Source organism: Cryptomeria japonica, chromosome 1, assembly GCF_030272615.1.
Source record: "Cryptomeria japonica chromosome 1, Sugi_1.0, whole genome shotgun sequence".
NCBI classification, from domain to species: Eukaryota; Viridiplantae; Streptophyta; class Pinopsida; order Cupressales; family Cupressaceae; genus Cryptomeria; species Cryptomeria japonica.
The window spans coordinates 347,993,228-348,020,723 of record NC_081405.1 but is presented as its reverse complement, the minus strand read 5'-3'; the positions used below and the strand labels follow the sequence as shown (position 1 = coordinate 348,020,723).

The following is a 27,496-nucleotide window of genomic DNA, read 5'->3' as shown; positions in this document are numbered from 1 at the left end:
TGGAAATACAAACATAGTATAATAACTCACATTAAAAAGAATTTCAGCACACGTACTTTCTGCCATCTCTGAAACAATGTTTCGAACTACCAAAAAGGTGGACTATTATTCAGGGTTTGTAGAAGATTAGAAATTCCTGCTCCAATATTATGAATTATCCTCTCCCCACATATCCAGTGATATACTCTCTTACACTTCTTCACTCCATTCATTAACATCATTTGCTATTTATCAAACCTGACTGTACAAAATTAACACAATGGACTGAAACTGAGTACACTTCTACATACAATAAAATATACTGCTACTAACTTGCTGCACAGAATCATAAGATACGATACAGCATCCTACAATTGCTTAGAATGGCTTTGTTCCCCTTCTCTTCCATCAATTAATCTTATCAGCAGCTTATGTTCACTTGCCTGCAGTTGTAAATGCAATTTAGGAAGTCCATAGCTAAGAAATTATATAAAATTGCAATTTGCTTTCGTGTCAACTGGCAAAATTCACTATCCACAAAAAATGGCAAATTATGAGCCCATCTTAGTCCACTGCTTACAAAATCATATACCAATAGCTAACATCATAATGAACAGGCAATAATACAGAAATAGCAATGCATGAACCCAATCTCAATGTACTGCTCACAAAAGAGTAATCAAGATACCAGCTACTAATTCGATATAAAAACTGGTAGCTAGCTTTTGACAGTTGACCACATAGGAACTTCTTTTAGTCTTCACTAAGCTTTTCACCCACAGCACATCCAAAGGATGAAAATATATCTGAGCAAAGGACACTTATATTGAGATACCCACTATGGCTACCCATGACTTATTCTTTAATTAAATAATCACCATTTTTCACCTAATCCCCAAGACATACAAAGAAGAATCTCACCTGCATCGTTGATGTTTGATATAAATGCATTCTGAAAATGGAATGGCTGCATAAAAAATAGAGTCAAGGTTTAGGCATATATTAAGTAAAACGAATTTGAACAAGAATATTACTCACAGCATTTCCAAAACTGTGATGACAATTCAAGTTTTAGCAGGGATCGAAAAAATATCTGTGCCGCTAAATTAAATAAAATATAGCATGCAGCTGAAGAATTAAACATATACACAACACACATATAGGAAAAGTAAAAATTGCTGTCTGAGAACATCTTTTAACACGTGGGCTTTTTGTAAAGGTATAAAAAATTAATACAACTTCTGATAATTCATAATGAAGATTCCACAAACCAAATACAAGGACTAAATTGCAATCAGCAGATTATGATTGATCTTTTCAAAATTGCTCCTTACTTTTGTTATTTCTTTTCTCATTTTGTACACATTATTCAATTTTATATTCTAAGAACACAACCTGAGGTGCTGAAAGTAGTCACTGTAGGTTTGCTTCTTGCTCTTGGTTAGTCCTGTAAATTACTTGTTGCCACAGTCGTAATCAGCACATGGAGGGGCCCATGCTGAGAGATATGGTACATCAATTTACTTGATAGCATCTTACAGTCTATTATGATCTCCTCTCTAATCTCCTCTCATGTGATCTTTTCTCCTCAGCTTCTTTTCTCTTTTGTTGCCTGCAGTCAAGAAATTTAGCTTGAACTCAATAGTATTTCAAGCACATGAATTCGTAAAAAATAAAAAAATGACCTACAAAAAATACATAACTAATTTCTTGCATTGTTGCATTAAGACATATTACATTTAAAACAGAACAATAAGGTGCCAAAAGCAAGAATGTGGTCCATGAGAATGAGTAACTCCATGTCCCCATGCAGCTGCTTAAGTAAATTTTCAGCTTAAATTTAAGCAACTGGGAAAACAAGAATCTTTCCCTATTTTAATAGAGCAGCTACTGTTCAGAAATTGAAAATAGGCTGTGAAGAGAAAAAGGGTGCTGGAAATTTGCAGCAACTGCATATAGAGAAAAATGTAAGGTGGTTCCATAAGTTTATGTCCCTCTTTTCCATTTGCCTCCAATTTTACCTACAAAAAATATTATTAACACTATTCATTCATACATAATATTGAGCAGCCAACTGCATATTTTTTAGATGGCTGCTTTAAATTAAGCAGCAAAATTAGATATTCATATACTATTCATTCATATGAAGAAATAAGCAGCAAACTGCATATTTTTGAGATGGCTGCTTTAAATTAAGCAGCGAAATTAAATATTCATGGGACAACTAGCTCCACAAGTTACTCCTAAAAAAATTGAGCAGTGGCTGGTAGCCAAAATAAGCAGAGCAGCTTTATGGAAACCTGCCCCGAGCAAACAGCTCAAGAATCAATAGATATTCCTCTATAAGCAGCCTTCACTATTGTTTGCCCATGAATGCACTCAATGTGATAAAAAAAGGTTTCACTTTTGACAAAATCTAGAGGTTTGGGCAGCCTTTAAATGCCATCCAATCGTAATTATTAATACAATGCCCAATCATTGCAGGAAGGTTTTTTTTCATCCTAGCAACAACTAATAAGAAAGCTATTATAAAGATAGACGTGAAATAGCGGTATTATTAAAGAACCAAAGATGTCTGTTGTCTAGTATAATCAGCCAATGTATAAAGATTCACAATGAATCCACCAAAAGTCTAGATACCCAACAAATTTACAGAAGATTAAAAAATTTGAAGGAACAAAAACCTACGCAAATGCAGTGTAACCAGCTCCAGCATTAGCAGAAGTTAACAAAGCAGCATGTGCACTTGCAGCAGCCATTGCATCTTGTGCTCCAGGTGGTAAAGGATTCTTCCTATCACCGTCAACCTGCATTAGAAATCAAATTGAGTGACAAAATGCCTTGGTCATCGTGAATTAAAAACTCATTCCACACAACCTACTTATCCATGATAGCAAACTGTTTCAGAATTATAAATGCAATTAAACATATATACCTTGTCCCACTTGCTTTTCTTGTTCCTATTATCTATCTTTGTATTGTCAGTAGCTGATGTAGCAGTCTGCAGTGACACATTCGTACTGGCAGCCATCACCCCAGCAGTAGCTATTAACAAAAAACCGGAAAAGAAAAAAAGAAAAAAAAAAAATCATTACCAGTCAATAGAAATTCTAGATTTTGAAAAGAAAACCAGCAACAATTTACATCAGAATGTTTTCTGATAATATGTTGGTGATTGTTTTGGTTTAACAATTTGCTGATAGATGATCAACAAAAGTTTTCTTTAAAATTCATTACTGACAAGCGGAAAACAGAAGAATGCAAAGAACATTAGAGTTTTGACCATACTTTTCTGACCACCAAGAACTTGTACGACTGGCTTTGGTACTGGTTGTACTGATGCAGGTTGCAGTCCTCCATGAACAAAATCTACTCTTTGACTCTTCTTCTTTTCTTGTTCTCTTCTTTCTAGTTCACGCTTCAGCTCCAAAGCTTGCCAAAAAGATGTTACTTGTCAGAAACAAAAACATCGATGCCTTAAACAATTAGCTCTGTAGTTTTTTCTTTCAGGATAAAAGAATGAAATACCAGTGAACTTCTACCTAGTTTTAATTCCATCTACTGCATTACTGGGCAGCCACTTTATGTCCCTAAACAAGATAACAGTCATATTGTTTCCCTTCCTCATTGATGTGCAAGGTACAGGACACCTATGTCACAAGGTTCAAGTTCAAGTTCATATTGGCAACAATAAAATTCGGATGAAGCTCGAGAATGGGAAAAATTTTGGAAAAAAAAATGCCTTATATAAATTGATTTTTTCTAGATATAAGTTTAAAATCCATAAAAAACAAATAATATTATATTACATTTGAAAGCATAATAAAATGAAAAACGTTGTAATAAAAATGTGTTTAAATTAAGAACAAAATGTATATATAAGTTATAAATCCATTAAAATATAGCTCCATGAATCAATGTTGTAACAAAGTCCTCCAAACGACTTTTGGCAAAATGGAACAAACCTGCAAAGGGATATATGAGTTGAATTTTAATGGGGCTATTAAAGGCAATCTGGGACAGGCAGGTTATGGGTGCATAATCAGAGATGATGAGGGAACGTTCTTATATGGTCTCTATAGAGCAATTGGTATGGCAACAAAGAATGAGGCAGAAGCAACAGCCTTAGGAAGAGGCACAAAATTTTGTTCAGATAAGGGGATTAGTTCAGTTGATTATGAGGGTGACTCATAAGTAATAGTTAATATAGTTAAGAATAAGCAAAGTTCAGACTAGAGATTAGCACAGAAAATAAGAAATATCTCTCAAAATCTCAGTAGGAACCCAAATTATATGGTCTCCCATAAATAACAAGAAGCTAATCAGGCTGCAGACTTCTTGGCAAACGTCGGTGTCATCTCAGGGCGCCGAGAAGTTGTGACAGACAGAGTTGAATAGTGGAGGGATCTCCAGAAGATCATTGATACTGATCATTCTAAACCAGAAATTCAACATTGAATGGGCATAGGATAAAAGAAGTACATATCCCATGACTCTCGAAGAAGCCAAATGAATTTATTACCTCAACAATACTCAAGTGAAGTGAAAGAAATCGACAGAGACACATAAGCAAGATAATCATACTGATTTAAAAAATATGAGATATGGATGTCCAAAACAGATTGGAAATCTACTTGCAGGATGCGTTGTAAGATTTTTTGTCCTTCTATTTTAAGGACGGGATTTCCTTAAAATACCAAAGTAGCCATCGAAAAACAAGGCAAGCCTATCTCTTAGGCTATATAAACACCCTTGTGCTGTGGTCGTGTATCGGGATAAGCTCCTAAGAACAGAAACCTATGGCGGGAAGGAAGTATTTTAAGATCAAGTGCAACTGTGTAGAGGACCCGGATACTCAAACTCGCGGGTTGTTCATTGTTGATGAGGACCATATCCTGCCTGCAAAACAGAAAGTTTTGGGTTGGGATTCTGCTTCAGGTGTGCATGTGCATGACAAAGTCTTGTTGGAGAGGATCTTCCACATGATGGTTCAGGCTACTCAGCTCGACTATAGAGCTGCCAGGTTTGCAAACAAGCTGCTCAAACCAGAGTTTAGAGATGCAGTCATCACTTAGTCTGTCAAAATAAAGGTCACTCCAAAAAGCGGCTCTATTGCGGGCATTTTCGGTGCAGAGGCTGTGGCAAAGAAGAAAATCGTGAAGGAAGCTTTCAATCCGTTTAGGGAAGGAATGGAAAATTATAACACTGTAGCCTTTGGCAAAATTATGTTAGTCTGTATGGGATCTATTCTCAGCCTCACAGATTGAGAGAATCAATACTTTGGCTGAAGGGATGATCACCCATGGTCATTGGATGTACAGGGCTTTTTTGAAGTTAATATAGTGATCTACCCCCTCAAGTAGATACATTTTTTTTTAAAGAGTCCATTAAAATAAAATAATATAGCTTGTGGCAGGTAATCCCTTCTACAATCATTTGGGAATTTTGGAAAGAATGGAATAGGAGGGTTTTTCAGGATCAATCTATGCCCAAAGAACAATTAATTTGCAAGATGGAAACGGCTATAGTTGAACTGGTGAATTCGGCGACCAGGAACAAATCATTGAAAGAAAGTGTATCCACCAATTGGGATGATGGAATGACTAAGCTTTTCAAAGCACTAAAAGCTCCACTCATTTCTGGTGTCAAAACCTCTAGTCAAGATAGAAATCCGCGAGAAGAAGTCAAGTGGGAAGCTCCTGAGAGGGACTGGATAAAAATCAATTATGACAGGGCCTCCAGGGGAATCCTAGTCCTAGCGGAATAGGCTGTGTGGCTAGAGATGCTTCTAGTGCCATACTTGCAGAAAGGTCTAGACCAAAGAAACAGGACTCGGACTCGAACTCGGGACTCGGCTCCAGACTCGGCTGGACTCGGGAAAGTGAAAAACTCAAGAAATTTAGAGATTTTTAAAGATTTAAAACTCGTTTCAGGCACCCTTTATTGAATACGTCTTAAAGACACAATAACATCATCAAACTCGGCTCATTTGATTACATACACAAGTATACATCAATCACATAAACATAAACGCAAATTGTAGCTGAAGGAAATAACAAACATAGATATATAAATATTGTCAAATGTATACAATATTACAAAACTCGTGGAATAAAAAATCCATGTCATCATATGATCATCATTAAATTTTCCCTATTTTTCGATGGGGGCTTGGGGGCGGGTCGAGGGGCAACGCCCCGCAAGGCCAAAAAAACTTATTATTTAATAAAGGTGTCGGGTGTTATTTGTTATTTTTCTATTGGCTAACATGTTGTAACCCTAATTTTTCTCATTCTCAGGCAAAGGTTGTAGTGAAGAAAGACGATACCATTCATTTAAAAATAACTTTTTAAAATGTATTTTTTTTGTCATTTTACTAACCCAGCCAGTAGCCGAGTTTGGGGCTCGGGACTCGCCGAGTTTGGCGAGTTTGAGCCAAACTCGCCAGACTCGGATGAGTCCGAGTCCTAGAGACTCGGCAAGCATGACTCGGACTCGGACTCGCCGAGTTTAGGCGAGTCCCGTTTCTATGCTACTCTAGACACATTGGGATTACTACCAACAATGTGGCAGAAATGAGAGCTTCCCTCACAGGTATGGAATTGGGAAAGGAAATGGATGCTGAGGATGTTCACTTGGAAGGCGATTCATTGATTTCCATCAATGCTATTCGCCACAATCAAGCACCAAACTAGAAGCTAGATAGATGGTTGGAGCCAATCAAAAAGTTGATTGATGGATTAGAGGAGTTCAAAATTTCACATATCTATAGAGAGGGCAATGGCATTGTTGATGGTCTTGCCAAGCTAGTTGCAGAATAATGAGGGGAGCTGTTATGGATTGAGTATGAATAGGTTGACATGTGGCTCGTTTGGTGGACTCCATGTAAACCTCGACGGACTTACTCGCATATTGCCTATTAATGATCATCTCTTACGAAATTTACTGGCATGTGGGAGGATGGGAGTTAAGTACATAAATGGAGGCATGGGAAGGTGATTACCATGGTAAGACATCAATGCGAAGGACAAGGCTTTATTGGCAATTGGGCTTCGCATAGGATGTAAGATACGACTTTTCTTGGGGATGTTAAAGTTATGATGGAAACAGTTGGAGATTGTCTATTTATAGACATAGCAGCGGTTTGTGACTCACGGATTGTTTTATTTCGAAGTGTAAGGTTGGGTTGAATATGGATACACTTGTGATTCTTGAGTCCACTAAGCGTCAGATGTTATTTCTTGGGGAGGTGACTGAACAAAGGTTGATGGTAGTGATAAAATTTGGGCACCCTCTGGCATTGCATGTGGTGAAAGCCGTTCTGGGACAAGAATTTTTTATGGCTTACCATCGCCATCGAGTTAGTTCTGATATCTATGCTATGCTTTTGGCGATGGGTCTGTATTTGGGGGTGTCGAAGGCAAAGATTAAGTATCTATGCCAAAGTTTGTTTAAGCATGCCTTTTTAGGGGAAATCGATGCGGTTCTGGATAATGTAGATCAGGATTTGAAGATTCCCATGCCCCAGCACTGTTATCTGGTTAATAATGGATGTGGGGATTTGCAAAAGTTCCCAATTGTCATGACCCTGGAGCTGAAATTGCTGGAAGCGCGTTGGGGTGCCATGGCGCATAGCGTCCTGTTTCTGCAAAGGCTAACTCATGTGGCGGAGTGCCCAAAGGAGAATTGGTTATGGTCTTATATGAAGAAGTGGGGGTTGGTGGCAGATGATGAGGAAAATGCGGTGAAGGAGGAGGTGGCCCTGTCGACTAATGGAAAGAAGTGGGTGGAAAATGATTTCAGAGATGTGGAGGAAATCACCAGGGGTTCGGCCCATCAAGCGTACGATATAGACTGCACTATGGTTGTGCGAGCTCAAATGGTGGCTATGGTTAGGGCGAATGATGATGAAGAATAGCAGATTTACCCTATATAATCTTTTTGTTTATCCTATATTCCATCCACATTTTGGTAATAAAGTGAATGATGTTTAGTAGTACATGAACTATAGGTGTTCAAATGGCTGTAGTTTGTAGTAGAAAATATGGCTATGCCCTAAAATAATGGGCTTAAGTTATGTATATGGGATGAACACGGTGTTGATACTTTAATGTAAATCTGTTTTTTGATAATATAAAAGGGAGCTGGCCCATACCAGCTATTAAATTAGCAACAAAAAAAATAATATTAAATTAAATTTAAATACATTGTAATAAATTCAAAAGCATTATGATTAAAATATCTTAAAAAATTTAATTTAGATATTATTAATATATAAATAGCAAAAATATTATAATTAAAAGTCTAATTTAAGTAATAACATATTAAATATAAAAAAAAATCATCAATGTTCAAAAAATAAACATTAATATTTTGAAATTAAAAAAAAACATAGAATTAAACAAAAACAAAACCTAAAAATTAAAATTAAAATATTAAAAGCCTCTAATATACAAATCGACCAATTATTGGGGTTATAAACCAAAAACCCCTATCCCTATCTTTTGGGGAGCACTATGATTGTTGCCATATCCTTAAATGTAGTTATTGTAATGCTTTGAGCTGTGTTGTCCTTGGTTCAGGAGAAAAAATTCCATTGATCCATTGTTTGGTCACTGGTAGGTATGAGAAAGAAGTAGGAGGTGCCAAGACAGGGAAGAGCATCCAAAAAATACTAGGGTGAATATTAGCATGAACAAGAACAAATTTTTACCATTTCTTTGAAGTTCATTGAGTTTTGAATTTCATAAATGAAATTCCAGCGAACCTTGTGACTAAGCATGACACCATGATATCCTTCTTGTGTCTTAGCAGCACAATTGCACCAGAAAAAATGTTCAGGATTCCAGAAACATGATGGAACTCTTTGGTCTATATATTGATATTATTACAAACCATACAATTGAAGTTATTCCTTGTGAGCAATAATTGACTCTCATTGATAGTATTTTGCCCTATCTCTTTTAGTGTTTTTCCTTTCTCCTAACTTACCATTTAACTTTTATTTTTCCTGTATGATTTGCAATCCAACTCCATATGCAACAAAAAAAAGAATTGCTTAGCATGCCCCAAAACTATAAGCATCAAATTTCACAATTTACCATCTTAGACTCACAAGCATAGTTACAAATCTCGAACTCAATGCAGGCACGACAAGCTGATTTTTGACTCGAACTCAAACTTGGCAAAACATGACAAAGACTCAGTAAAATTGAACAATCCAAGAAATTCAGAGATTTTTAAGGATTAAAACTTGTTTCATGCACCCTTTAATAAATAATCCTCAAAGACAATAACATCATCAAATAGAAGCTAATTTGATCACATACACAAGTATACATCGATCAGCTAAGTATAAACGCAAATTTTAGCTGAAGGAAATAACATACTTAGATATATAAACATTGTCAAATGTATACAAATTTACAAGATTCATGGAATATGAAATCCATGGCATCAAAACAAATATCAAAACTAAAATTATAAGACTATGGCTCAAAGGAAGTTACATTACTCATCCCAACATCACAAGAAGTCATGTGCAGGCATCTAAGATGGATCATGGATCAATGATGTAGCCATGATATTTGCTTATGTCTCAATGACTAGGGTGTATATTCAAGTGAGGAATTTATTAGTATTTCTTTTACGCCTTCAATACTGCATGTTTTGTTGACAAGCTCATTAAGGTTAAGCAAAAAATGAATGGTTATGTTCTATTTTGACTTTAGCTAGGATACTAATAGATGGGATTCTTCTATGAGTTGTCTATGCAAGGAATGATTGATGCATTTTGCTTTATGAAAATGGCATTTCTCAAGAACTATGATTTAACTTGTATTCAGCAATACAAGGAGTGTAGCATGCAAACTTTACCTATAGTGGTTCTTGTATACTAAATAAGTTGTCCAATATATGAAACAAGATAATCCTTGATTGTGGCTTTGAGTGTGGAATATGCAGATATTTGCAACAAGGAATATGTATTTTGTAGATTTTTATGATCATGATTCATCATTAGCCTATTACTTGCTTAGACTTATAGTTTGATGGGGTTTTCAAGGTAACACCAAAACGAGGTTGAGGGAAGGACCCCTCGCGGGGTTGAGGGGTAGCGCCCCTCATGGAGATCTAGGGATAGTGCTCCTTGCGAGGGTTTGGGGCTAGCGCCCCTATCGAGGTCAAGGGGCAAGGCCCTCATAGGGTTTGTTGTGACCATTTCACACATCACCCCATCACAAATGGGGACCCCCTCTTTTGCTTTAGTTTTTAGGGTTTTAGAAAGGTTAGGCAGTAGTTCAAACCTTTAGATGAGATGAAGTTGAGTAAGTTTGTTCCTCAACACCTTGGTTGTGAGCAACATGTGATGATCATTTCATTTGATCATCACCTCCTGTGATGAAAACAATAGAATCAAGCGTAAGGATTATTATGAGATTGAAATCATTGATGCAACATGGAGACTTAGACTGTGAAAGAAGGCTTCAAACAACGACTAAGGACCCTTTGAGTTGGCAAGGTAAGTAACTTTTGCTCAAAATTTGGCTATGTCACAATCAGTGACCCCTCAAAAGTCCAAACTTTTCCAATCAGTGCCTCCTCCAAAACCCGATCTCTCCCTTGCTCAATCGGTGATCCCTCTAGAGTCTGATCTAAGATGAGGATATTTTCGCTGAGCGAAATGAGCATGTCAAGAAGTCCCGTGGTCACAGAATAAAGTTTCCAATGGTCACTCTATACTCTTTAAGCAAAATCCCGTGAATGCTAAGATTGCAAAAGATCATACGGTGATTCCAAGGTTCCAACAATGGACTAGCAGCTTTCTGATGGATATAGGCTCATTTGGCTTTGACTTTGATGTTTGTTGGTAATCCAAAGGGACTTACGTGCATTGAAGAAGACTTAAACAAATTTGAAACTTCAAGGAGATTTTGCAAATGGCTTAGCAAAAGATAGCTCTTTTTGAAAAAATTTCTCAATGAAATGCAGAAAGCAAATAGAAAAAGGGTTTAGAGGGATTCTAAACTAATCTAAGGAACTCAAAACATAACAAAGGTTCAAGTGAAATCGACCACCCTTTGTTTGGCCAACATTAGACAACAACACAAAGAGAGGTGCAATCTTCAAAGGTTGTGCATAAGATTTTCATATCGCCAATGAATACCATCAAGACGAACAATATTCATTCAAGGATTGAAGTTAAACATACACATTCAAAAAGCTTAGTGGAATCTTGCACTGCAAATAGAAATCATCTACTTACAAAAAGTATGAGGGTATGATTTTACCATAAAACAATGCTATTAATCTCATTCATCTAGGTCCTTGAAAGCAAATCTAATCTAAGTGAGGAAGCAAAACCATGCAACTTCAAAATAACTCAAGTAATCACCAAAATCAATGAATCGCTCTTATTATCTTGATAGTCTTAAGCAACAATTTCTTACAAATTCTCCCTCTTTGTACAAATGAAGGGGTGAACCCCTTTTATAGGCCCCAAAATGAAAATGGACAACCTAGATTACACTAAGATCAACAGCTGAGATTCGCCCATGCAAAACCCTAATTAGGGTTTGACCAAGAAAGACTAAACATAGTGCAACATAGTGGGCATGGTCATCAATGAAGAATCTCGCCTACTAACATTAAATGCACACTATCTCCTAAATATGGCATCCATCATGCAATAAAAGACCAACCACTTGGTTAAGACGTACACCAGGCAATAAATGACCCATCATGTCGTCACGCATTTAATAGATTGTCGTCCAAAATAGGATGACCATTATCCCTTTCATTGATGGCAAATGCAATGAATCTGGCCACGACAACCTCCAACTCTCCTATGGAGACACTTGGCATTGTCTCTAGTTTTAATTCCAACATGGCAGTATCCTTTTCAGACTTGGAGAAAAACTTCTCCCATCTTGGCACAACTTCTTGAGTCTTGTGCATTGTGTTGGAGAACAAGGAAACATTTTCCAAAAGTTCCTTCGAGAAGGATTCCACAAAGAAGAATTCAGGCAACCTATCCTTCAGGTTGTCCACTATTAGCTCCTCATCAATTAATCTTCTTGCAAACAATGTCTCCACTGCATTGAGGATTTCCTCCTGAACCTTTTTGACCGATGCTCTCAATAATGTTGACTCCCTGTTGGACCTCTCAAAGAATTTCTTTCTAGTGCTTAGTGCATAGAAACATCGAGGGAAATCATATGCCTTGTTTTCCTCGATGACCTTTCCATCAATCAATGTTTGCCTGGAAGTCTCCATTAGTGCCTCAAGGTGTGGAATTGTTAAGTCTTGATAAATATGCACATCCTCCCATGAATTGTCCACGCTCTCCAACCTGCTTAGGATAGCCATTATCCTCTAGTAGAAATGGGCCTAGTCCTCAATAAATTTACAAGCTGAAGTGAAGAGGTCCTCTACCCATTCCTTAGAGCATTGAGCCATTTTCCTTATTTCTTCTATCCCATCCATGGATTCCTTCAAAAGAAAAGAGGGAGGAACAAAAGTTTGATCTTCCTCTCTGAATGGATGCATCAAGCGCCGCACAGACTCACACAAGGCTTTGTTTTCACTCTTCAATTTCTTGTTTTTCTCTTCTACTCTCTTCATCTGCTCCTTCAATGCTAAGGAAGACTCATCAAACTCCTCTATCACTTGTGCCTTGGAGGCACACCCTAGGTCAACTGTTGTAACATCATACTCATCTAGAGCAATCTCATTCCTGTCCTTATCGACTTTGGGCACGGCTATGTGTAAAGTCCTAGATCCTGATTCATCTCTCGTATCTTTGGAGAATTTCTTCGCCACTTTCTTCTCTGCTAGATTGTTTATCTTATTCAAAAGCTCTTCAAGTTCCAACACAAGATCCATCTCTTCCTCTAGCTCTTTCCTCATTCTCATTCAGCCAATCTGGAGCAACTACTTCTTGATCCTGCATTCCCAACTGTACCTGTTCTTGTGAAACTTACTCAAAAGGCCCTAAGTCTCCCATGTTTGTTTCCCTAAAACAATCCTGGACTACTTGTTCTAGATTCGGAGGGACTTCTTGTCTTTGATTCTTCGGTTGAACAAGCCTCTAGGAGGCACTGGCACTGAGAATATCCTGCACTTGTGAAATGTCTTGATCATCCTCCTGTGGCTTATTTCATGTGACTTCTCTTGTAAACATTTCAACTTCGTGCACGCTTGAAGAGTTGTCGAGTGACTATGCATCTACCATTCTTGGCCTCTTCTATTGTGATTCTTCCTATTGAACTTCCTTTCTTTTCTTTGCCTGTGAATTCCCAGGAACACTTTTCTCCTTCCCACGCTCTATTCTTTCCTGTGGAAAGGCCTCTTCTCTGGCTTAGGCTCCTAATGACCCCTCAATTGCCTCATCATGCGATTCCAAGTCTCCCATCAGATTGTAAGTTAGGCGAGCATTCTTTGCTTTCAACTTTGAGATGTGTCGTTCAACCCAATGCCTAGTGAACTTCAAAACTGGCCTACTTAAGATATCTAAATCATCAACTTCAAATTCTAACCAGTTAGGTGTCTGAATTGGCTTATCCCTTTTCATACTCCGACTGAACAGTATTCACATCCTCTTCTATTTGATCCAGCACTTGTGTGATTTCACAAATTCTTATCAGCTTAAGAGGCAATCTGGAAAGCATACTCTTCTTGATTTCATAGTAATCTTTGGCGGTAGCCCAATAATCCTCCAGTTGAATCTTGTGCCTATGCTTTAGGTCAACTACCATCCTTATTTTATCATACGGATCAAAGAATATCCTTACGATATGAGGTGCTAGGTGGTAGAATATTAATTTATCTACTAAGTTCTCCACTACCGCCAATGATGGACACATTTCCTCATAATCTCCTATGACAATTGAAAACTTGAGCCCCAACTTCTTCTACTTCTGAACTTTGTCATAGGCAGTCAACTGTCTAGTAACTTCTAATAGCACCATCTTGTCCGTCGATATCTTGAAAGTTTATATGGCTAGGTAGAAAATCCTTGGACCCGAATGTAAGTAAAATTTGGAAATTGAATGTACCACGCCCCATACTTCTTTACCAACTTCCTTGCCTCCTGCAACAACCTTGTGTGAAGTCCTCCTTGCAAAGTTCTGGTAATATGCATAGCGAAGGTGTTGCTTGCTTTTTTGAAAGAAGTAGGATCATATACGTGCAGTTGTGGATGGCACTCATGGACCTTCAATTGTCCTAAACTACGTTCCATGGGTCCCTTGCCTGGTATCCCACTGAATTTACCCATTCTAGTCAACAGGTAGACAACATACGAGCTCATGTAGAAAGATTGAGATTGCTTTAAATTCCTTAGTTGCTCGTCTAGGTTGTTGCTAATTATTTTTGCCCAGTCTACCACCTTATGCCTTCCATTACTTCTCTGATGAAGTCCAAGATTCGAATATGTAAGCATGTGGACATCCCATGACCCAGCTCACCATCAACACAAGATCGGCATATTCTTTCTTGAATATCCATGTTGGTGAGCTGATTGGACAACTTTGAAATGTGAGGCTCCAACATCTGCATCCATATTTTATTGATGATTCCAGCGCATCTCTCAAAGCCAAAATCATAAATCAAAGTCGCTCTTTCCTTGGTCTTATATATCATGGACTAGAATGCAGGAATTCCAAAAGTCTCACCAATTGATTCAACGGTAAGATTTGCCAAGAGTTTGCCATCAAGTGCCAGAATCGCTCTTCTTTCAACATCATAATGCTTTGCACATTCCATAATCAGCTTCGAGCACTGAATGGCAGGAGGGAAGCCGACAGCTGCTATAATTCCACTTCTGACTATTTTCTTGGCGATAGTTGATGGAGAATGTTCCTTTGTTCCAAATACTCTCTTTTTGAATTCTCCCAACTTGAAAACTTTCCAAAGTTGGTATCGCTGAACTCTCTCCATTTTGAAATGATTTTTGTCTCCAATTGGAATCCTCTCTGTTTGTTCTTGATTTATGCTTGCCAAAAAGTATTTGCCACCTTGCTAGATTCCGCCATTCTTGCAAAATAAAATAATTAATATTAAACTCCTGACAAGAGAATTCTAGAAATTTGCCAAGTGAAGAATTTTGTGCTATCAATTCCAGACTTGGAATAAATAAAAACCTCCAAATTAATGACTTGTGGATAGTAAAATCTCGCCCTAGCTTTTCTTCAGTTTGCTTCTTGCTTCAATTTCTCCCAAATGTGTTGTGAGAAATGAAATCCAAATCCTTGCTTAAATAGAAAGTGTCCAATAAGTTGCTAAGTTGGCGAGGAGATAAATTTAACAATTGTATTAATTCATTCCAATCACGTGTCATGTTTCCTTAATGAAAAGGAGACAACTCGCCATTCCAATGGGCCCTATCGTCACTCTTGAGTTCAAAAATAGGAACTTCCATAATTTTCCAAATTATGCTTTATTAATACGGAATATTCCTTTTGCATGTTGCCAACTCATCATTTACAAGATTCTTTCCAACATGGGCGTACAAGCGATATTTTGGAGGATTTTCTTGACTTGAAAGAATTTTCACGATCTTTTCCATTTTTGAAGGATTCCTGAGCGCCTATCAATCTTGGAGAAGGAAAATTCCTTCCCTTGTGAAATTTTGCTATTTCATGCTCTATGAATGCTTGCGTATGCTTTGTCCTGAAAGAAGAATTCTCTAACATTCAACAACTTTTTCCATTTTCAAAGAAATTTTGCCCAGTCTACAATCCAGAGGAGGAGAAATCTCAACACTTGTCAATTTTTTCATTTCCAGGAATTCTGCATACTTGGGCGCATTTTGGCAAGGAGGAATTTTGGTACTTTTGAAAAAAAAATCCTACATTGCCAATGAAATGTGCTCTCTTTCTTGTCCTGGGCGCAAAGTTGAGGTGGAGGAATTTTGGAAACGGAAAAATCCTTCCTTGCATGTGTTTTGCGCCCTCCTTCTGGCTTGGAGCGCATTTGAGAGGTGGTGAAGGATTTTTTGATAATGGAAAAACCCTCGACTTGGTTTTGGCCCTCTCCTCCTTACCTTAGACGCAAATTTGAGATGAAGGAGGAATTTATTGGTAATGGAAAAATCCTCCTTAACTTGGTTTTGGCGCCCTTCACCCTCCTTGAGCACATTCTTGAGGTAGTGGAGGAATTTTGCCAAGGAAGGAAAATGCTCCTTGACTTCACTTTTGTGCTCACTGCCTGCCTAGAGCGCATTTTGATAATTGAGGAAGAATTTTGGTGAGGAAGGAAAATCCTCCTTGACATGTGAAATGCGCTCTCCACCTAGTCCTAGGCACCATTTGGGGGTAGAGGAGGAATTTTTAGTGAAGAAAATATTCCTTCATGCCCAAGAATAGACTTTTCATGCCTTTGTCATTTCGGGAAAGAATCCTAGACACAGCCAAAATTTTGATCATCACTGCTTTTCAACTTTTCCGAATTAGAACTTGGATATTCAAGAATGTTTTGTTGTCAGTGTCCTGCCAAATGCCAGAGATAGACCTGCCAAAAAATAGACTAACTAAAAATAGTAAGTTCTTCCAAACATCAAATTAGAGCAAATCGGGGAACAAAGATGCTAAAAATAGACTTAATAAAAATAGTGAGCTTGTTTAAATGCAAAATTAGGCCAATCCAAGATGCAGCGAAACTTACTAAAAATGGTGAGTCCTCAAAATTTGCTCAAATTTCACTAGTAGCTTCCTTGAAGTGATCTCATTTCATTGTTACGTTTAGATTTCTCAAAACCCTAAGTTACTGACCTCATTTCTAAGTCTGAAGGGTAAAAGCCCTAAAATAGACAATACAAGCTTCCAGACAACCAATTTTTCTCAAAACACTGGCAGATTTAACCAAAATTTGTCAAAACACTTGGGGACCTGAGGAGATCGAAGAAACCGTTGCTAAACTACCCAAAACACCAAGTGGACCAAAAATGTAGGGGGTTCCTGTTGTGACGTTTTCACACATCAACCCATTACGAATAGTTACCCCCACTATTTTCTGCTTTCTTGGTTAGTTGTAGAGTCTTTAGCTATTAGTCTTTCACTTGGAAGAGGTGTAGTATCTTAGGTAGACAGGAAGTAATCAATTCATGTCTCTCTCTTTAGGATGAAGTGAGTTCAATTAGTTTTCAAGGCTTACGAAGTGATTGATTCATGATGATCATTCCATTTAATCATCGTTTGCTCGCTTAATGGAAATGGAATGCAAATTTCGCTAAGGCAAGTTGATTTTAGAGGTCAATACTCTAAGGAAAAGGGAGCTGAAGTTGAAATTATCATGAGAAGCTTGGAGCAAATGGATCAAGACCTTGTAAATGCACAGGTCTACTGTTTATATCAATCTGATCTGCTGCCTATACTCAGATATATCGGTGTATGAGAATCTTTTCTATTCCATCAGGTTTGGTTCTCTGATTATTGATTTAATGTTTCCTCTTCTTTTCCTTCGATGCCTGCTTGATTATTGATTGCAGTTTGTGTTCTTATCTCTTTGATAATGTTCATATCATTCTTCCAAATTTTCTTATAATTCTGATTTAAGTCTACTCCTAGATCTGCTTTTAATGCTTCAGATATTTTGTTTTATTCCATGGATCCTTCCTTCTCAAATGAAAACTTCTCCCTTTTATATCCTCCAATGTGAGTGAGACTCACACCTCTTCATATTGGTCACAACATTTCACAATTAGCACCCTTCGAAAGCATCACAACCTTTCATCATTTTCTGCCCCTTTGAAAGAGTCACTTCCTTATCTTCTTCCCATTAATGCTTCCTTAATTCCTTTGCCCCCTTCTTTCTTCCTTATCCCCTTTTCTCCCCAAGTGAAGTTCTCTTCTCTCCCTTTTATATCTCGTGTTTGAGGGAGTCACAACTTTTCATTTCATACCTTTTGACCATTCATTAAACTGAACTAAATTTTAATTATATTAAATTTTATTTTACTCTTTTATATTTTAATTTATTATTATTATTTATTAATACATTATTAAATCCTATTTCAACAAGGTGATATTACATTGGTGATCAAAGCTTCAGGATCAGCGAGTTCAAACTTAGCATCAGCAACCTTGCAACATCAAGAACAGCGATCAGCACACAAAATCAGACTCAAGTTTATGGAAATTAGATCACATGATGTAAAATCAGATGTTTCCATGATCAGAAAATTCATTTCCAGATTTAGTGAAGGTTGTGAAAGCTTGGTTAAGTACTTTTCACAATGTTTTGATTCAAGTTATGTTTGTTTCCAGGTTCGATGCAATTAGGAGGAACATGCAAAGCAAGTGATGAGGATCAGCTCCAAGATGAAGGCTTATCGGCTCATATACAACCTCAAGATTTCACCACATAAGCAAAGACATGGGCCCAAGGAAGACATTGCACTTCAAGTCTCAAGCTCATACAAGGCAGCTGATGGGATCATCAAGCACAAAGCACTACAAGAGTAGGAGTCATCTACATCAAGAGGAGCACGAGAAGACTCTAGGCTTGGAATGAAGGATTTCCACTGCATGAAGAAGATAATATTATACAATGAAGATCAATGCATTCAAGGCAAGGAGGGGTCAAGCATAAGGTCTACATCAAATGCAGCACTAAGGCGAAATTCCCAAACGAGAAGATGAAAAGTGCAATGATCACGAGGAAGTACAGCTACACACTTGTGATGAGTTACAAAGATCAAGCAAGCTGAGGTGGCACCCATTCATTGCTTATCTAATCATATTTACAAGACTAAGGCATCTAGATTCAATGCACCTAGTTCATCCATCAAGAAGATAACTACCATATGTGGGCACAAAATCCGATGCACCTACCGTCATCATCTATTGGTCAATTATTCAAGGAAGGACATGTGTTCCACAAATGTAATATTATCATTGGTCAAGCATTAAATGCTTTGTAATGGGTGTAACAAACCCTAATTAGGGTTTCTATCTTTCAATCTTGGCCATTGATGAGGATTTGATCGTGGCCATTCAATTGTAATGAGAGCACTATATAAGGCTCCACTCTTTGATTTGTAAAGGTCAATAGTTAATAGTGGATATATAGTAGAAAGTAGCAGATAGCAAGCAAATAGTTAGAGTAGAGTAGGAAGATAAGGCAAAGATTGTTGCCAAGACATTGTTCTAAGAAGCATGTGAACTTCATTGAAGATACGGTCAAATTAATATGTCGATTCAGCAATTTGCATAGTCTCTACTTCTCATTTAATTTTTATGTTGTTTTGATGAATGGAAAAACTTTGTGTATGATAAATGGTGAAATTTGTACATCTAATTGTAAAGTGTCTTGCATAGTCAATTGGATCCATCTTAGCCATGCTTAACTTCAATTATCACTCCTTCATTGATATGCTTCATCTTGAGGGTATCTATGCTTGTAGTGGTTATTTGAAAATCATCAAGCTATCCCTAGAAGATCACACTAGCCTCGTGGAGATGTTCACTGCATGTCAAAACAAAGCTTAGTTGAGTTTCACCAAAGATTGTCCATCACTCTTGCATTCTTAGGAGTAGATTAGATCTCTCTCAACCCTCATCCTTTAGTTATTTTTCCAAATCAAGTTAATTTCCACGTTCTAGTAATATTCAAAGCACTAAAGATTCAACGTAAGTCCACCTTGTGATTCCAACAATATCACATCAAACAATTGAGTCTATCAATTGATGGCCAAATGCCCCAGGTTTTCTAGTTTAGCTCCTAATCGCAAGCAAGCTACTTGGTGGAAAGGAGCTACACATCAAAACCAGTTTATTGTTTTTGATTGTGAAGAAGATCCACTCTTAAAGACCTTATTTGATAATTCATCTTCTTATACTTTTGACTTTGTGGCTCCATCTCTCCTCACTAAGCCCCCTCCTAAGGGAATGGTGTTCAATTCTTTAAATCCTTCCATTAAGGATGGTGTCTCTTTTCTAATTCTGATGTGCGCTCACTTTCTGAGCCCATAGTGCACATCACTACTAATTATGTGTTGAAAAATCCCCTTTTGAATGCCTTGGTGACCTCATCATGAAATTTATTTTGCAAATAATGTTGATTAGGCCACTATGGAAAGAAAGAAGAGGAAGACTACTCTGGCTAGAAATGGTAATAATGCAAAGGAGATGATACTTCTATCTTGTGTAAAGAATGGGTATCATTGTTTAAGGAATATTTTTATAATTTGATTGATACATTTTGGATGGATAAATCTTTTTTTAAGGATCTAGTGAGCCTCTGAGTTACTAGAATCCAATGCTTCGATTCCTTTCTTTGTGGTTCTCGGGTGCCCTACCCAAGTTACCTATAGCAAAAAATGTTATTTATAATTAGCATATAAATATAGTATTTATTATTTAAATCAGAGTTCTGTGACTCGCGGCGAGTCACGCGAGTCACGCGAGTCAACGGGCCTGGTGACCCCTGCCGGGTCACGGTGACCTTGACCCGGGCTCAGACGGGTCAGGGGGCGTGACTCGCCTGACTCGCCGAGTCAGCGAGTCACTCCCTGACTCGCCGAGTCTGAGGGTCATGACCCGGCCAGAGTCACTTAAAACAGTGTAGTAAAAAAAACATAACATTTTTTAATTATTTTTTGGCCTCGCGGGGCACTGCCCCTCGACCCCGCCCTGTATCGCGACAGGGAACGCGCAAGGGGCGCTGCCCCTTGACCTCGCAAGGGGCGATGCCCCTTGACCCCAACTTGGGGGCGCTGCCCCCAAACCCCCGTTGAAAAATATAGGGGGAAACCGCACCGATAGAAGTAGGGAAAATCTAACCTACGAGTCTGATTAGGCTCCATATAACAACACAACTTAGAAATCTTGGTAATTGGTATTTAGATTTAGTATTTCAAATTTCCTATAGTCTCATTTGACAATGTAATTCTTATACTGGAATAGTGTCATACATCTTTTCAAAACTAGTTTTTCAAGTACTATATGTATATGTATAACTATATCAGCACCACCACCCCGCCACCCCCCCGTCGCCGTCCCCCTGTCATCCCCAAACTTAGGCCCTTGGCCCCCCTGTCCTGGAAACGCGTCCCCTCATCCCCAACGCCCGTGGAACACTGGAAAAATAGGAAGCCATAGTTTTGCAACCAGCTGAGAGGAAGAGGTAAAAAGCTTGCACAACTCACATTGGGGCAACACTACAGTCCGATTGGCTCACTGAGTCCACCGATCCAGTCTTCACTAATGAGAACCTTGAGTGGGTTGACCAGGCAGACAAAAAGGCTGAGGCTGTGGCTATGGCAGAGGAGGAGGATAGAACACGATCAAGCACAACACCTATGGCTGCTCAGACTAGCACATCACAGGCAGAGACTATGGCTAGTGGCTACTCAGTCATCCAGGACCTACCTTAGACGCCTTTCTAGGAGGCAGATAGACGAGGCTGAGCCAAAGCCTAAGCCATAGACTTGTTTTTGTTTACACTTTAGAGTTACATATATGTTTGGGAACATTTGAAGTCATGGATTTTATATATATTGGACAACATTTATAACTCTATATATCTATGTTTTCTAATTCCTTCAACTACAATTTACATTTCTACGCATGTGATGGATGTATGTTTATGTATGTGATCAAATTAGCTTCTATTTGATGATGTTATAGTGTCTTTAAGCTTAATTCAATAATGGGTGTATGAAACAAGTTTTAAATCGTTAAAAATCTCTAAATTTCAAGGGTTTTCTTATTTTGCCGAGTCATTGCCGAGTCCGAGCCGAGTCACGAGTCGAGTCAGCCTTGCCGAGTCAGAGCCGAGTCCGAGTCTGGGAACTTTGATTTAAATACATTTTAGGCATTTAAATTATATCTTCTACACTACTTGGGATGTAAAATTTAAAATTATACAATGTAAAAGACATAATTTAAATATTTAAATACCCTGTGAATTTTTTTAATTTTTTATATAATATTGAATTATTAATTTGACTTGTAAATGGTTGTCACATTTATGTTAAGGAGTTTTCTTAACATACACCTTTATAATCCACCCCTTGCTGCCATCATATTTGCACCTCTCAGCATAATTAGTGCCACAATAGCTTGAACTCTATACACATAAAAACCTGATAATATATTAATCCTTTAAAATTGTATTTTCAGAGAGCATAGTATAGTTTAAAAAATGTTTTTCCTTGGCAATTTCTCTGTAGATTGGTTGCATAATGATGTTGAAAGTAATTTTTTTTATCATATACAAAGGTAATAAAAGCTAACATTTATAGCAAAAGCTTAAGCATTATTTAATTTATCAAATTATAATATCACTAAAAAATTCACTTCTTAAGAATTTAAAATGAAAATGGTACGTAACATGTAACAAGCTCAGGCAAAGATAAATTATTGCCTGTACAATTACTGGCTCAAATTTTAAAGATCTTCAAATAACAAAAACTACTAAGTACTTACACATTACAGTACCTAACTTTTACAGGTGAGTATGTTCATATTTCTAGCTCTACAATGAAATTTAGCTAAGTTACCGAATCGGAATCGGGTACGTGGGTACGGTACGCAGGTACGACAAAAAAGATTTGAGGGAGCTGGGTACGTTTTGGGTACGTTGGTATAAAAAACATATAAAAATCATAAATATGTATATTAAAATTTAAATATATTAATTCTAAATTAAAAAAATATTTCTATATATTAAAAATTACATATATTAAATATATACTTTATAAATTTAATATTATTTTAAACTTATAATTTTATTATATAACTATTAAGATATAGTTTTACGAACAATATACTAATATAATGTATAATAATTTTAAAATAAACTATTTTATATATTTCATTATTAAAAATTAAACATATAATTATAAATTAATATTAAATATATCTTATAAAATTTATATTATTTTAAATTTGTAATCTAATTATATAACTACTAATATATAGGTTACGGGACAATATATTAAGATAATGTATAATACTTTTTAAAATCTATTTTGTATATTCCATTATTAACAATGAAGGTTTGCGACAGCATCCATGGATTCTGTCATGGTTATTACCATTCGCACAAACTACATTTGTCTAAAACATTTTTGTTCAACTCGAACAAATGAAGAAACTACTGCCGTCGCCTGAGCATTGTCGTGAGTTGTTGCCTGAGCATTGTCATGAGCCATGAGCCGTGAGACGTGAGCCATTGTCGTAAGCCAAGGACAAACGAAGACAAGTGTTGCCGAAGACAAATCCGAAATGCGTTTTCTATCTGCTGCCGTCGCCGAAGAGAAATCGTAAATACGTCTTTTGTTTTTGTTTTAGGGTTTAAATAACCCATTTTCCTTCCGTGAAAGTCAACCTAGACGAATCTAAGATGAATCGTATCCGAATCCAAATCCAAGACGAATCGTATCCGGATTTGGGGGAAAACCTAGACGTACCGGTAACTTAGAAATTTAGAACAATATCATTAATAAATTAATTCCACTGATACAAATACATTGCCCTACATTTGTTTTACTTTTAATCATGAAAAAATATTCCAGTGACAACAATCAAAGCATATGTGCATCTTTAAATGACTCGATAATAGATGTTTGTTAAAGCCTTTGAGCAAATGTTAGAATATCTAATGTTATTTAACTAATATTAAACAAGAACATTAGCAGATAAAGACACCAAAAAAGATTAGACTTCAATACACAAAAAATAGTTACCTAAAGCATCATAGTAATCACTTGGGTCATATCCATGTGGATCAAACATATCCTTTCTGAAACAGCTACCAATTTGATCTATCTCCTGATACTTAACAGCCCGTTGCAAAAAGTCAGGATTACGATAACCCTTTGAATTGCGCAATTCTTCATTGAAGCTTCTTCCAGCATTCTTTAACATAAGATATCTATTGATCTTATTCTGCATAGCATCAAATTCCAATACATAACAGTTCAAATTGCAGCCAAAGAATAAACTAAATTACTAAATGAGATAACACATGTTCTAGTAGATTCCTAATCAACACCTATATTTGGCTTCCCCACAAAATAAAATAAAACCAACAAATATAGAGAAGCACCACTTCTACATCACATTATGAATTCATGTGTCAATAAGGCAAGATCACCCACATTACTTCAAAAAGGTAACGACAGAGATTATGAAACTGACTCGTAGCTCCTCTGAGCACTTGCTTGTTGGAGGTGGTGGAAGAAAGTCTGCCAGAGGATCCTGATTTGGTTGTTGCAGCTCCATTTTGGCTAATCCATTCAACTCAGAAGAAGCTACAACTTCAGGTTCTTTTGTTGTAGCAGAATCAACTGATTGTGTATCACTTTCGGGCTTAGCAAGAGCTTCTGCCAGCAAACCTGGTTTAGGGGTTGAAGTCTTACCAGGAGTCAAGTGTTGACCCATTGCTGGTGGTGTCTTCTCTGTAGGGTCTCCTGCCAAAAGGCCCAAAAGCAAAGGCAACATTAGATCAGCACCTAACAGATGCTAGTAAATCATTTCTACTGATCAGAACAAACAATACAGCTGACTAGATCGATAACTGCAAAGCATGTCCTTCATTTATGAGACTTGGAACTTTTCGCACATAGCAATCTTCAAACTGCTGATGAAAATGGCAGCAAACTACTCTAGGAGAAAATAAGTAGTACCATTTTCAACTTGAGTCTCTTGACCAAAAACAGCTGCACCAGTGCTAACAATTTCACCCTCCTGCAACACAGAAAGAGGCACACATTAGAGCTTAAAATGCAATATCAATTTAATTCTACAAAACTACTTAAGTTTTAAATTACAGCTTTGTTTCAGATTCATTATTACAAACATTAACAGAAAAAAGGAGCTGTTAGAAAACCTTGGAAACATCCAGAAATCAGAAAGCAAAGAACACAGCCTAAGTTTTACACTACAAAACTACTTAAGTTTTAAATTACAGCTTTGTTTAAGATCATTATTAGAAACATTAACAGCAAAAAAGGAGCTGTTAGAAAACCTTGGAAACATCCACACGTCAGAAAGCAAAGAACACAGCCTAAGGTTTACAAAGTGTGGAATCTCATGAAGCATTACATGTTAAAGCTAGTTAAAAACAATCAAAATACCCTATCATCAAAAAACTGCTCTATCACTCAAGTAAACATTTCCAAGGCCTAAAAACATGTGATGATTAGATTTCCAAACTATTCCGACATTAAAGACTTGATAAGATATAAAACATTCAGTTGCATCAAGTAGATAAAAAGGACAAACCAAATTCAAGCATACAGCATTTCCATTATGTTAAACTAGATAGACTCGAGGAGATGATGGGTAAATTTCAGGGAGACACAGAAACGTAAACGTTTTCTTGGGAATCCCTACCCCTTAGTCATTTCAGGTATGGAGGACCAACTGGCGAGGAATGATCTCCAAGAATGTCCCTTAAGTTTACCCAGCACCCAAAACATTCCCAAAACAGGGGATCAGCAACCAAAACATTACGAGGGCAGACCAGTTTCCCTGGTAACAGTTTTGCAAAATGATTTTTTTAAATGTAACAATAAAAGGGGGCGTGGAGGCTCCAGAAGACCAATCGCAGCCCTTCTGAAACACTAATCTCTATCCCTAAATCAGCATATCGTATCCTATCCAGTATGTTAAATCACTTAAATGACAAAACAAATCTCCCATATAAGATAATTAATGAATAAGGATAAGACGTAGGTTATGACCCAAATCCTAACATCCATTCCGCTAAAAAATCAAACCCTAAAAGAAAAATTAACAACACCCTTTCCAAACTCTACTTACCTCGGGCTCGGGAGACACAGCCGTTTCATCATGAGCGTAATCCACAATTCCCAGACCACATTTGCTGGGCCGTTCTGCCTCAACAGGATTTGTAATCGCAGGAGAAGGGCTTTTCGAGGCGTTCTTTTCAACGGCTGCAGAAGCTTGTGGCGAAGGAGACGATAAAACTGGAGAATTATCTTCGTCTTTATTTTCGTCTTCTTCCATGTCTTCGTCATTGTACAGAGAAAGCAGAGCAATTCCTTCGGCTTTTTTCTTACTGGACATTTTTACAGTAGAAAGGTTTCCCAGAGAGTTGAGAAATTGTTTTAAAATTTTGAATTCGATATAATATAGGGGAAAGGACCCAGTAGTTGAGCATGTTCCAATTGTTGTGAGGGTTGTTGATACCTTTTGTTCCAAAAATTGAACAAATAAAACCTATTGTTTGAAACAAAAAATATCAATTTTTGTTAGGAAATGTACCAACAGTTGTTAGGAAATGTACCAATAGTTGTTAAGAAATGTACTAATATTGTAAAAAGTAACCAATCAGGTGATGCCACATCGGCTGCACAACTATTGGGGTCTCTAATGCACGCCTATTGGTCTCACTTTTTTTGGGGGCTGTTTTGGACACCTTGGCAAAAAGCATGCTGATGTGGCATCATATTTGATGATGTGGCCCTGAAACCTTAGTTATAAGCAGGGGACTTGCCAAGTAAGCTGCTGTAAAAAAATCGGAGTGATTCGAAATTTCCAAGTAGGATTTTGAGAAGCGTGAAGTTAGGGTGCACGACTACTGGGTCCTTTCCCCTATATAACGATGTAGTGCATGTTAAACAAATGAATGATTTTACTAACGTCTAGACCGATCAGTCAAGAGTTTACATTTAAGGTATTAATGTGAACCAATGCTTCAAAGTCAAGCAGAATAAATTATGTTATTTTAGTATTAAAAAAAAAAGAAAAAAGGTCTGCAATCTCGTGATAAAAGCGTGTCATTTACACACTCTTTATAAATTAATTGTATATGCAGAATTTTTCTCATAAAAAAAATTATATACAAAAATTGATATTATGTTAGAAAGGGTTTTCTACACGTTTCCTAAAATATAAGAAATTAATTGGATTTCTTCATGATTGAGATTTTTCAGCTTCCATCATAGTGTTTTCTTTGGGCGGGTTGGTTCAAAATCAATGGAAAAATCGAAATGGATATTTATATAATGTTAATGATTAATGAAAAGAAAACAATTTAGATATAATAATGGTGAAACTACAACTAAGCTCAATACTAGACATGTCTGTTGTCAAACCTAATACATTTGTTCTACATGTTTTTAGATCCTTAACTGAAAATTAATGAAACAATTTTCAAAAAAAAATTTCATGTTCGTTTTTTTATTGTGGATCTTAATCAAGAAACTTGTAGTTTTGTAAGTCGTGTCTCTTCAAATAGTTCATTTATACTTTTCACTGTTAAATTATTTTTTATATTATATATGAATATCCTCCTATGTTGCACATTCAATGGTAACATGTCATTCAATTTCAATCACCCTTCTTCTGTGGAAAATACAAGTTCTTTCTTCCCACTCTTCCTTGTCCAAGGATCGTCCATCTACTTGTCTCACATCTAAGATGATGAGAATCGGTTCTAGCTGCACAACTAAAAGTCTAGCCTTTCCCTTAATTGCAACCCTTAGGTAGTCTTTTTCATCATGCTCCTCCAAGGGATTGAACTCTCTGATTAATGTGCTTTTTTT

The 27,496-nt window shown here is 37.0% G+C and overlaps 1 protein-coding gene across 3 annotated transcripts; it reads right to left on the bottom strand.

Annotated features, from left to right (window-relative positions):
- On the bottom strand, positions 1-26,091 carry LOC131069151 (uncharacterized). 3 transcript variants are annotated; one of them, XM_058004510.2, is made up of 11 exons: positions 25,749-26,090; positions 24,611-24,671; positions 24,123-24,394; positions 23,669-23,870; positions 3,268-3,411; positions 2,915-3,024; positions 2,668-2,786; positions 1,375-1,591; positions 901-946; positions 668-785; positions 1-422 (listed from the first exon to the last, which is right to left on the bottom strand). In XM_058004510.2, the coding sequence occupies exons 1-8, from the start codon at positions 26,013-26,015 to the stop codon at positions 1,525-1,527; spliced, it is 1,242 nt and encodes a 413-aa protein (XP_057860493.1). In that variant the 5' UTR covers positions 26,016-26,090; the 3' UTR covers positions 1-422; positions 668-785; positions 901-946; positions 1,375-1,524. The 3 variants fall into 3 exon arrangements, with proteins under 3 accessions (XP_057860493.1, XP_057860492.1, XP_057860494.1); XM_058004509.2 differs by lacking the exon at positions 668-785; XM_058004511.2 differs by lacking the exons at positions 1-422; positions 668-785; positions 901-946; positions 1,375-1,591 and adding an exon at positions 1,642-2,000 and having other exon boundaries at positions 25,749-26,091.
- Positions 26,092-27,496: the final 1,405 nt, after the last annotated feature.